General features: G+C 40.1%; 1 protein-coding gene across 2 annotated transcripts in view; it reads left to right on the top strand.

Moving 5' to 3' along the window:
- The window catches only part of LOC134344277 (thrombospondin type-1 domain-containing protein 7A-like), a 438835-nt gene that overhangs the window by 385429 nt on the left and 40855 nt on the right, over window positions 1-12551 (top strand). For both annotated transcript variants that reach the window (XM_063043785.1, XM_063043786.1), the window contains exons 18-19: window positions 1074-1189; window positions 10055-10172. In XM_063043785.1, the coding sequence (XP_062899855.1) occupies window positions 1074-1189; window positions 10055-10172 (234 nt within the window). The remainder of the gene's footprint in view (window positions 1-1073; window positions 1190-10054; window positions 10173-12551) is intronic.

Consider the following 12551-nt stretch of genomic DNA (forward strand, 5'->3'; position numbering starts at 1 on the left):
GAGCAAATATGCATAGATATGAGTTCCATTCCCACTATGACAGTTTCCAATTCAAATTACTAAACTAATCTAAAACTTCAAAAAAGTAATCATGAAACTACTGGATCATAAAATCCCATCTGAAATTTGCCATGCTACCATGATCCAGCCAAAAGATGACTCCTGGCCCACTAACGTGGTTGACACTTGTCAGGCAACTAGGGATGGTGAATAAGTGGCAATCTTGCCAGCAATGTCCAAAGCCCATGAATGGCCACATGTGGGAAGCAGTAGGAACTATTTACCACATGTGGGAAGCAGTAGGAACTATTTACCACATGAGAATATGAGAAGCCAAAGCAGGAATAGGTCTTCAGTCCCTTCAATAAGGTTGTGGCTGATCTTTCACCTGAGCAGCTAATCTCATATCCCACAAAACACCCAATATCTGTTGATCTGTGTATGGAATACACAGGTTCTAGGCTTCCCACAGCTCAATGGAGTGGAGAATTCTGAAGATTCACTGCCATCTAAATAAGAATTTTTTCTTACTCTCCGAGTGGCCAGACCTTTCTTTTAAGAGAGCCATCTCCAGTTCTAGACACCTCAACCAGGTGAACATCATCCTTGCAAAGGGAGACAGGACTGTAGATGCTGTAATCTTCAACAACAAATAAGCTTGCATCAGTACTCTTCCCCCAGAATATCAACCATGCCTTTGCCTTCACAAATGCTGCTTGACGGCTGAATTTTTTTAGCAGTTTTTTTTTCATTCTTGCAACTACCCTGTAAAGGCCCATATAAATACTACATTTTTCAATGAGATAATTTTAAATTTGATTGTTTAGCCCCTGCCTGCTGAATCTATCCTCATATTACAATTCCCCAATGCCAGGAATCACTATGATGAATCCTCAAGAGAGCAATGTCCCATCATTTGCATTTCACGATACAGTATTTTTTCCAAAGATAGACCTACCTGTGTGGGAAGTGTTAAAGCTGCTAATGGGTTTCCTTGGCAGGAGAAAGTCCTTTTGTCTTGTACTGTATGTTAAATCTATTTTGGAGACTGCCAATTATCTTCCGTTTTCTAGATTGGAGCACTTGTCAGTTGAGTGAAAAAGCAGTATGCGGGAATGGAATTAAAACACGAATGTTGGACTGTGTTCGCAGTGATGGCAAATCAGTTGATCTCAAGTACTGTGAAGAGGTATGTCTATGGTCTAAGAGATGCTACTGGAAGAAGCTGCAAAATAATAGCTTTGCACAAGCTAATACTTCATTTGCTCACCTTTCACCTTTCGTTTCTTTCCCTCAGGTTATTTCCGGGCTATTAAAATTACTATGGACAAGCTTCAGTCAATCTCTTATGACTATATATAATTTGTTTTGCCTATTATCACACATGCAGAGATGGAAATGAGTGTTACCGGTTACATGCAGGGGAAAAGGTTTCAGTAATGTTCTGTTTGCATGGTAGTTATAACAAACTAATGTCACGCTTGAGGGAGATTTTAATCCTTAAAAAAGGGTTAGGAATAAATGCAGATATGGTCAATGTCTGAACTTCAATCCACTTTGTGTCAGGTCACTGGTTTAATCAGAGCCAAGTGCTTTACACATGTTAAGAGGTTAAATATTTTAGATTTTAGCAAATTTTAGATTTAGCAGCAACAGGCTGGCTTTTTCAGGATCTGCAACTAAAGGAAAGCAGGAAAAGCCAGTTGTATTGGATAAATTGTTTTAAGTTCTGCCTACAAATGCCGCCTTTGATCCGCCACATTCTATGCCTCCATTCAGCCCCAACTTCACTACTGAAATTACATCCAGTCCAATCTACAATCTCCTAACTCACCGCCCCCTACATGTTTTCCCTCATTCTACTCAAATCACCTTCTGTGAGTTTTGTGTACAATGCCCTCTCAAACAAGCTGGCTTCCAGTCAGGCAACAGGGAAAACTATTCAAATAATTTCTCGTTGTTTAAGTGGTTTGTTCTTAACATTTCCTGTATTTTTCAGCTGTTGCACATTGATTTCTAGGTCTGAACAATATCTTATAAAACATGAAAGAGTCAAGAAATTAGAGGAGATGGGGAGATAAGGAGCAACATTAAAAAATGAGAACTAAACTGCCACAAGGAAAAGTTTTTAAGTACCGGATTAAGTACAGCATAGACAAAAGCCTATGTGTAATCCTTTCCATAATAGTAAGCGTTTAGGAATCTCTTTTTGCATGGAGGGTTGGGAATTCCTTTGGTGTTGGGCCAAATTTTGAACTGAAATGATTTGTATTCAAAATCCCACACAGGTCTTCATCTGTAAAGTGAATGAGATGAGAATTGCTTTCTAATGTGTTCAGACAAAACAGTAGATCAGTGCTCTCAGGTTTTTATTTGACTATAAAATTGGGGATTGACCCATTTCTTGTTAAAATATAAGCACTCTCTTCTATAGAGAGCCCTATAAAAATACTGAGAAAATGAACAGCAGAAGTAAATGTATTTCTTATTTTGACTATCTGGAGATTGTGTCTCTCTATGCTATTCATTGTAGTACTTTCACCAACCACTTGCCACTTATCAACTGCGTGCCTATGAGAACACAAATGAATCCATTGATTACCATAGAAGAAGATTCATTTTTTTCAATTCTGATGAAAAAAATCTCATTTTTATAAGATTGCAGTAATGTAAAAAAATAAAGTGGAAAATGAGGGTGGATTTCTGTATCCTGGTTGTTCTGAAATGATTGAATAGAAATTGTTTGATATTTCAATAGGGAAGAAAAAGCTGTAATGTACTGTACATGGTAAAAAAAAAGAGTAATGGACTCTGATCATATTCAGTTGTTAAATATGATGCAGATTAATCTTACTCATTCATTCTTCAAGGACACATTCACCTGTCAGTAAAAGAAAGACAAATTGAGATTTTTTTTGCTTAATCTGGAGATATAGTGGAAGGATAAGAGCTGCGTGATTGGTTTTTGAATATCTTAATGGTGATTTTTTTAATGTTCATATTACTGAATTTTATATATTACTAGCATTTTGGAAATGTGGGAGACTGGCTAGAAAATATTTCATTTTGAATTATGGAATGGGACTAACCCGTTTAACAACAAATGCCATCAGCATTACTTATCTATGTTTATTGAATAAGCATAAGCACCTTCATCCTTTGTTCATACATTGCTAAACAGGTGTGAAAAGAAACCAATTGATAAACACACAAAGTCAAGCCTTCAATGCCATTTCCAGGTGCTGTTTAGAATAACGTGTGGATGGACAAATTTGCTTTATTACAATTCACTACATTTAACTGCTGTTGAGGGATTTGATTCAATTTTCAGAGTCTTGTGCACTGTTGAAATAATTGAGGAGGAATAATTGCTTTTATTTGTTATTATTTTCCATGCATTGAAATGAATAAACAGCTGACATTTTGGGCCAAGACCCTTCTCCAGGACTTGATCCTAAAGAAGGATCTCGGCCCAAAACATCGACTGTTTGTTCATTTCCACCGATGCTGCCCGACATGCTGAGTTCATCCAGCATTTTGTGTGCGCTCCTGTGGATTTTCAGCATCTGCAGACTTTCTTAGGTTTAAAATATATACAGAAGTTAGGAATTTTACAGAATGTTTTGTCTTAACTGAAGTATAGTGTAATGCAGCAATGAAACAAGCCCTTTGACCCAACTCATGACCAAGTTGACCAAGATGCCCATGTAAGCTAATCCCATTTGCTCATGTTTGGTCCATGTCTGTGTAAACCTCTCCTCTACATGAGAGACATGTAATAATACTCATCCTATTCATGAGAGGTATGTAGTACTCCTCATGATACATGAGAGAGGTGTAGTATTTTGTATAAAACTTTCACTTCATTGACTTACACTGTTTTACACAAAACCACCATTATTTGATATTAACTTGATGTATACCTGCACAGATATTACTTTGCTCATTAATATAGATTTACACGCATTGAAAAATGCAGCAAAACTAAGTTTCTTGGATTGTTGAGCAGGTGATGGGGTGTGCTGCTATGAGCATAGGCAAGTGATGTGCTGGTTAGTGAGCAGTAGCATTTAAAGTTATGTGCATTGACTCTGTCCAGATGTGTGAAGCCATTGAACTATTTGCAACACTGTGTCTGTATTCTTATAGCTTGACTTTTTTTTTGGTGTGCGTGTGTGTCTGTGCATGTGCGTCTGCATGCGTGTGTCCGTGTGTGTGCGATGTCGCTGGGACAATGTCTTTGTCATGCCTTTACAAGGCCTGGAGCAAGAGAGAGAGAGACTGTGTGGTGTGCCACTCCTCACACAGACAGTTTGCAGTATTTTTTCCTTTGTTTTATGAAGTCGAGTTGCAATCTTGACACTCAACCCGGCATGGATGGAAAGCGTACTCGGGAGCAGACCTGGCTGGGTTCGAACCCAGGAACCTCTGTTCCAGAGTCCAGCACTGATGTCATTGCGCCACCAGCCGGCCCTTATAGCTTGACTTCTAGTCTTAAAAACCTTCACTTTTTCAATAATAATACCAATAGTCCAGGACTGTGTCCAATATTCACAGAGTCCCCACTAAAAAGTTTAATGCTGTTCTTTGCAGTGAAGGAATGTTAGTTGTGAGTATAGAGAGGTGGGGTGATATTTATTATTTGAATGGGTTCCATATTTTTGTTTTGTGGCTGTCTGGTGGGAAGAAGAGTCTGAGAGTTGTATATTGATACGTACTTTGATAATAATCGTACTTTGAATCTATTGAATCTTTGAATGTTGAGCTCACTACTGAAATATGCAGACAGTGAGCTCTGATAGGACCATTAGACAAGGAGCAGAATTAGATCGTTTGGCCCATCATGACTATTGCATCACAGATTATCCCTCTCAACCCCATTCTCCCGCCTTCTGTATGTAACCTTTGATGCTGTGTCTAATTAAAAACCGATCAAACTCCACTTTATATATAGTCAATGATTTGGACTCCATAGCTTCCCGTGGCAACTAATTCCACAGACTCACCATCCTCTGGCTGAAGAAATTCCTCCTCATCGCCGTTCTAAATGGACGTCCCTCTATTCTGCGTCTGTGCCCTCTGGTCCTAGACTCCCCCACTTTAGGAAACATCCCCTCCACATCCACTAAACCTTGGCCAGGCCCAGAGACATCAAACGCTCTTCTTACATTAACTTTTTAATTCCCAGAATCATTCTCAAGGATCTTCTCTAGACCTTCTGCAATGCCAGCACATCTTTTTTAGTTAAGGGGTCCAAAACTGCTCATAACACTCTAAGTGCAGTCTGACTAATGCCTTATAAAGCCTCAGTGTTACATCCTTGCTTTTGTACGCTAGACCTTGCATTTGCCTTCATTACTACTGATTCAACCTGCAAGTTAACCTTTAAAGAATCCTGCATGAGGATTCCCAAGTCCCTTTGCACATCAGAGTTTTGAATTTTCTCCCCATTTAGATAGTAATCTACAGCTTTATTATTTCTACCAAAATGCATGACCCCAATCTTCCCCACACTATATTCCATCTGCTACCTCTTTGTCCACTCTCCTAATCTGTCTAAGTTCTTCTGATGACTCCCCTCTTCCTCAATACTACCTAACCCTCCACCTAGCTTTGCATTGTCTGGAAAACTGGCCGCAAAGCCATCAATTCTGACATCCAAATCATTGACATATAATGTGAAAACATCAACCCTGTAGAGCACCCCTAGTCACCAACTGCCAACAAGAAAAGGCCCCCTTTATTTCCACTCTTTGCCTCATGCCAATCTTCTATCTATGTTAGCAGCTTTCCTGTAATACCATGGGATCTTATCTTGTTAAGCAGCCTCATATGCAGCACTTTGTCAAAGTCATTTTCAAAATCCACTCTCTTTTGTTTACTCTGCCTGTTATTTCTCCAAATAATTCCAAAACATTTGTCAGGCATATTTTCCACTTAAGGAAAATAATTAAAATATTACCATGAAACTAAATCCTTCATAATAGACTCCAACATCTTCCTAACTACTGAAGTAAAGCTAACTGGCCTATAATTTACATTTTTTTACCTTCCTCCCTTTTTAAAGAGTGGAGTGGATTTAGCAAGTTTCCAGTCCATAAGACCACAAGATGTAGGAGCAGAATTAAGCCATTTGCCCCATCGAGTCTGCTCTGCCATTTCTTAGTCCTCATAAAACATTGCAGAATCTAGCAATTCTTAAAAGATCACTACCAATGCCTCCACAATCTCTTCTGCTACCTCTTTCAGAACTCTGGAGTGTAGTCCATCTGGTCCAGGTGACTTATGTACCTTCAAACCTGACAGCTTCGCAAGCACCTCCTCCTTAGTAATAGCAACTACTCGCACTTCTGCCCCGTGACCCTCCCAGATTTCTGGCATACTGCTTGTGTCTTCTACAGTGAAGACTGATGCAAAATACTTATTAGACAGATGATAGATAGATAGATACTTTATTGATCCCAAAGGGAATGACAGTGTCACAGTAGCATTACAAGTGCACAGATATACAAATGTACAAAGAGAAATAAGAAAGATTTAAAAATAAGTTACCTCAAACAGTATAACAGGAGGGGGTCATCACTTCAGTGGTTCTAGCTTGACTCATTGTAAAGCCTATTGGTTGAGGGTAAGAATGACCTCATATAGTGCTCTTTGGAGCAGCACAGCTGTCTTAGTCTATTACTAAAACTGCTCCTCTGTTCAGCTAAGGTAGCATGCAGAGGGTGAGAAACATTGTCTAGAATTGGCAGTATTTTCCATAGGATCCTTTGTTTTACCACTGCCTCTAGCGTACCCAATTTGACTCCTACAACAGAGTCAGCCTTTCTAATTAGTTTATTAAACCTGTTGGCATCACCCATGTTGATGCCATTGTCCCAGCACACATACGGCATAGAAGATTGTACTGGCAACAACAGACTGGTACAACATGTGAAGGAAAGGCCTACATACTCCAAAGGACCACAGTCTCCTCAGGAAGTAAAGGTGACTCTGGCCCTTCTTGTACACAGACTCTGTGTTGGTGTTCCACTCAAGTCTGCCATCTAGGTGCACCCAGGTACTTGTAAGTCCTCACCACATCCATGTCCTCACCATCAATAGAACAAGGAGCAGTACAGGTTTAGTCTTCCTCAATCCATGTTGAGCTGCAGATGGTTCAACACACCATTTGATAAAGTCCTCCACAAGGGCTCTGTATTCATCCTCCCCTCCTCCATTTATACACCCAACAATTGCTGAGTCATCAGAGAATTTCTGCAGATGACATGGCTCAGGCTACGTCCCCGCTACGTCGGATAATTTTGAAAACGCCGGTTTCGAGTAAAAACAACAGGCGCCCAGGCTAAGCGTTTTTCAAAATATCTCTGTCCACATTAGACGGATATTTGGGCGAATCTCCTCCTACTGGGCATGCGCAGGACACACAGAAAACAAGCGAAGAGGAAACGGTGCGTGTTTGTCCAGTTACAGAGTAGAAAAATTTAGAAGGAATTGCTCTTGGCTCTCGCGCGGGAGGACTTAAAACAAAAAAAAACAAATACTGGAGTGTATGGAGACAACCAACAGGGAGTTCATGGACAGTGTGACCCGGCTGACGACGAACATTGAAAAACAGACGAACTCTGTTGCATTAATAAAGCACTTGTTAAATGTGTAAAACATGTCTGCATCAGTGTTATCTTGTATTTCTGTACAATGTTACATTAGGCTGTTACACATCTATTGTCAGAGAAGTGCTTGCATAAATAGGGAAATCACCTTGGTTCTTGATCCTCCAAAATATTCCGCATGGAATTTAAACTGGAGGTGGCGGAGGGTGTTTTCTGTCCTTACCTTCATACAAGCAAGGACAGAAAACAGGGCAAAGAGAGTATACTTATTTATTCAGTAAGCTATGGGTCAAAGTATTTGGTGAGTACATTTCTAACTCTTCTGGCTTCAGTCTCGTTGCCGTCTGTTCTGAAATTGTTAGGTTCTGCAAAGCACAGAATCAAATATCGCTGTGATGATTGTACGGTCTAGTATCAATTGTTTGGCAACAATGAAGTAATAAGAAGAAGAAGAAGAGGAAAACAATGAAATGCCATGCTGCTGCCATCTGTTGCGGCACGTCATGACAGCGGTTTTAAAAAGCTCCGGTTACCATGTCCACACTGCAACAGATATTAGACGTTTTCAGATTTATTTACTCTGGAGACCGTTCCTGAAAATCTCCATTTTCAGGGGATGAAAAGGCCATTTTAGTGTGGACAGAGGGTCAAAACGAAGAGAAAAAGCTTTGTTTTCAAAATTATCCGGCGTAGTGTTGTATCTAAAATCTGAAGTAAACAGAAAGGGAGCCAGTGCATTCCCTTGTGGGGCCCCAATGCTGCTTATAACCATGTCCTACACACTGCTCTGAAGCTGCACAAACTGTGGTATGCCAGTCAGTTTGTCCATTATCCAAGATACAATGGAAATCCCAACCTGCATTGAATGGAGCCTCCCCCCAGCAATGATCTATTAAGTTCTTCCACCATTTTGTTAGGCCCCCCCCCCCTTACTATCTCTCCAGCATCAATTTCAAAGATATAACTTCATTTTTTTTGTGTCATGGAATGGTAAATAGAAGTTTGCAGATATGACTGTAGAATTATTTCTGAGTGCTTATTGTTCTTTCTTTGTACAGTAGCAGGAAGGATTCTAATAGCTGAAAATCTGATTTAAAAGCTGCATTTAACAAATGTGTCAGTGACTTGCATATCCCATCATTGCTGGTAGGCATGTAGCACATTTTCTAACAGATAATGTGGGAACAATTTTTAAGAAGTGTAAAATCGGGTAGGTGGGTAAACCAGCCTGTACAAGGAACCCAAAACAAACAAGAGAAAATCTGTAGATGCTGGAAATCTAAGGAACAAGGAACTCAGCAGGCCAGGCAGCATCTATGGAAAAGAGTAAACGGTCGATGTTTCGGGCCAAGACCCTTCATCAGAACAGGAGGAGAAAGATAGGAAGTCAGAATAAGAAGATGGGAGGAGGGCAGGAGGGCAGGTAGTAAGTGATAGGTGAAACCAGCAGGAGGAGAGGGGTGAGATAAAGAGCTGGACCATCAATTTATGAAAATAAAGAGCTCGAGAAGGGGGAATCTGATAGGAGAGGACGGAAGGCCATGGAAGAAAGGGAAGGGGGAGGGGACCTGACTGAGGTGATGGGCAGGTAAGGAGACAAGGTCAGAGAAGGAAATGGGAATGAGGAATGGTGAGGGAGGGGGAGAGGAGATAAACCATTACCAGTGGGGGGGGGGTTGAGGAATCGATGTTCATGCCATCAGTTTGGAGGCTACCCAGACAGAATATAAGGTATTGCTCCTCCAACATGAGTGTGGCCTCATTGTGGCAGTAGAGTAGGCCATGGACTAATGTGTCCATGGAATAGGAAGTGCAATTAAAATGGGAGATCTCACTTTTTCTGGCAGACAGAACACAGGTACTCAGCGAAGCAGGCTCCTAATCTACTTTTGGTCTCACCAATATACAGGAGGCCACCACCAGGAGCACTGGATACAGTAGATGACCCCAACAAACTCACAAGTGAAGTGTTGCCTCACCTGGAAGGATTGTTTGGAGCCCTGAATTGTTGTGAATGAGGAGGTGTAGGGGTGGGTATAGCACTTGTTTAGCTTGCAAGGTAAAGTATTAGCGGGGAGATCAGGGGGAGGGACAAATGGACAAGTGAGTCACATAAGGAGCGATCCCTGCAGAAAGCAGAAATGGGGGTGGGGGCAGGAAAAGATGTGCTTGGTGGTGGAATCCTGTTGGAGGTGAAAAGGAATCTACCTAATTTTATCAAATAGAATGAAAGTGAGTGGATTCATTTCATAACCAGATCAAATTTCTGAGGGTAGTTGTGCCTAGGTGATAATTTTGCAAATACATAACAACTGTTATGAGTTGAGAGCTTCAAAGGAAATGGAAAGGCTTATTCTCCCATACAGCTAACTTTTTGTGAGTCCTAAAATTAACAACTGGCCTAGCAACAAATTGAAAGTGTTCTTTGCTTCTGTTAACAGCTGGGTTTACAAAAGACATGGCAGATGAATGCATCATGTACTGTGGAATGCCCGGTGAATTGTCTGTTTTCTGACTGGTCACCCTGGTCTGATTGTTCACAGTCATGTGGTCTTGGAGGTATGTATTGATATTAATGCAATTCATTTCAGCTCAGCATGTAAAACTTTAAGAAATGAAAATCAAAAATAACGATGTCAAGATTCTAAAATTAAAGCAAAATAAAGCATTTATATGCTTTATTATATGATTAATATCATATAATTAAAGCATTTGTGGAAGAAGAATCAGAAGTAACATTTTACAACGAAGTCCCATTTCTGTCTTCAGTTTCTGGCATTTTGTGATTTATCTAACAGTTTTAGTTCACATTCAGGTACATTTTAACAGTCATACCTCTAATCTATTCCAACACTCAATATGCATTATCAGCAAAGCAGTAGTACCACTTTGGAAAGTGAATTGAATTTATAAATAGGAACAAAGAATGCCTATGAGATGGCTTTTTAGAGCAGCTTGTGATTGAACCGACTAGGCGAAAGGCAGTTCTGGACTGGCTCCCCAAATTTGATTAGGGAGCTTAAGGTATAGGAAACCTTAGGAAGCAGTGATCATATAATAAAATTCACCCTGCCATTTGAGAGGGAGAAGCTAAAATCCGCTGTATCAGTAATACAGTGGAGTAATTGGAATAAAAGGCTTGAGAGAAGAGCTGGCCAAATTTAATTGGAAGGGGCCACTGGCAGGAATGATGGCAGAATAGCAGTGGCTGGGGTTTCTGGGGGCATTTCGAAAGGTACAGGATAGATACTTCACAAAAATGAAAAGGTATTCTAAAAGGAGGTTGATGCAAATATGCTGACAAGGGAAGTCAAAGTCAGCATAAAAGGAAAAGACTATAATATAGCTAAAATTAGTGGGAAGTTAGAGAATTGGGAAGCCTTCAAAAGCCAACAGAAGGCAACTAAAAAAGCTATAAAAAGAGAAAAGATGAAATGAAGATATGAGTTTTTTTTCAGATATATAAAGAATAAAAGAGAGGTGAAAGTGGATTTCAGACCATTGGAAAATGATCCTGAAGAGGTAGTAATGACTGAGAAAGAAATGGCAACTGAACTTAATAACTATGTATCGTGTGTCAGTCTTCACTGTGGAAAACACTAGCAGTATACCAGAAATATGAGTGTCTCGGTGACAGAAGTGAGTGTAGTTGTTATTACTAAGGAAAAGATGCTTGAGAAGCTGAAAGGTCTGAAGGTAGATGAGTCTCCTGGACCAGTTAGACTACACCTTAGGGTTCTGAAAGTTGTAGCTGAAGAGATTGTGGATTCATTAGTAATGATCATTCAGGAATCATTGGATCCTGAAATGATCCGAAGGACTGGAAATTTGCAAATATCACTCTACTCTTTAAGAAGGGAGGAAGGCAGAAGAAAGGAAATTATAAGCCAGTTAGCCTGACTTCACTGGTTGGGAAGATGTTAGAGTCCATTATTAAGGATGAGATTTCAGAGTACTTGGAGGCATATGATAAAATAGGCAAAACTCAGCATGGTTTCCTTAAGGGGATATCTTGCTTGACAAAATTGTTGGAATTTGTTGAGAAAATAACAGGCAGCATAGACAAAGAAGAGTCAGTGGAGGTTGTATAGTTGGGTTTTCAGAAGGACTTTGACAAGATGCTGCACATGAAGCTGTTTTACAAGATATGAGTCTATTGGATTATAGGAAAGATACCAATGTGGATAGAAGATTGGCAGACTGGCAGGAGGCAAAGAGTGGGTCTAATTGGACCCTTTTCTGGTTGGCTGCTGGTGACTAGTGGTGTTCCACAGAGGTTGCAGTGAGGACCGCTTCTTTTAATATCATATAAAATTATTTGGACGACAGAATCAAGTATGCAGATGCTTCAAAGACAGGTGGAGAGGCAGCTACTATTCAGGAAGCTGGTAGTCTTCAGAAGAACTTAAACAGAGTGGGAGAATGGGCAAAGTAGTGGCAGGTGGAATATAGTGTAGGGAAGTGTACAGTCATGCACTTTGTTGGAAGGAATAAAGATGTTAGACTATTTTCTAAATGGGGAGAGAATTCAAAAATCGAGGTGCAAAATGACTTGGAGGTCTTCATGCAGGATTCCCTAATGGGTAACTTGCAGGTTGACTCACTGGTGAGGAAGGCAAATACAATATTGGCATTCATTTTGAAAGGACTAGAATACAAAAGCAAGTGTTGGGCAGGAAGAATTCATCTGCAAATCGGTGAATTTGAATGAAACAAGGACAGTAGAAGCAGGCAGATGAATTGACGTTGTTCTTGCCATGACATAGGAGATGGTGGCTGCCATTTTATCAATACTTCTCCATTTTATGAGCTAATCGCTTGGCTTGATCAGTGTTTTAAAGTTGACACAATGATGCCTCTGGTAATCTGCTGAACTAGGAATCATTTCTAAATAAGAAGTTATTTGTGAGGTGTTCTTTGGTTGGATTTAACATGCAG

The sequence above is a fragment of the Mobula hypostoma genome, chromosome 3, assembly GCF_963921235.1.
Source record: "Mobula hypostoma chromosome 3, sMobHyp1.1, whole genome shotgun sequence".
Taxonomy (NCBI): domain Eukaryota; kingdom Metazoa; phylum Chordata; class Chondrichthyes; order Myliobatiformes; family Myliobatidae; genus Mobula; species Mobula hypostoma.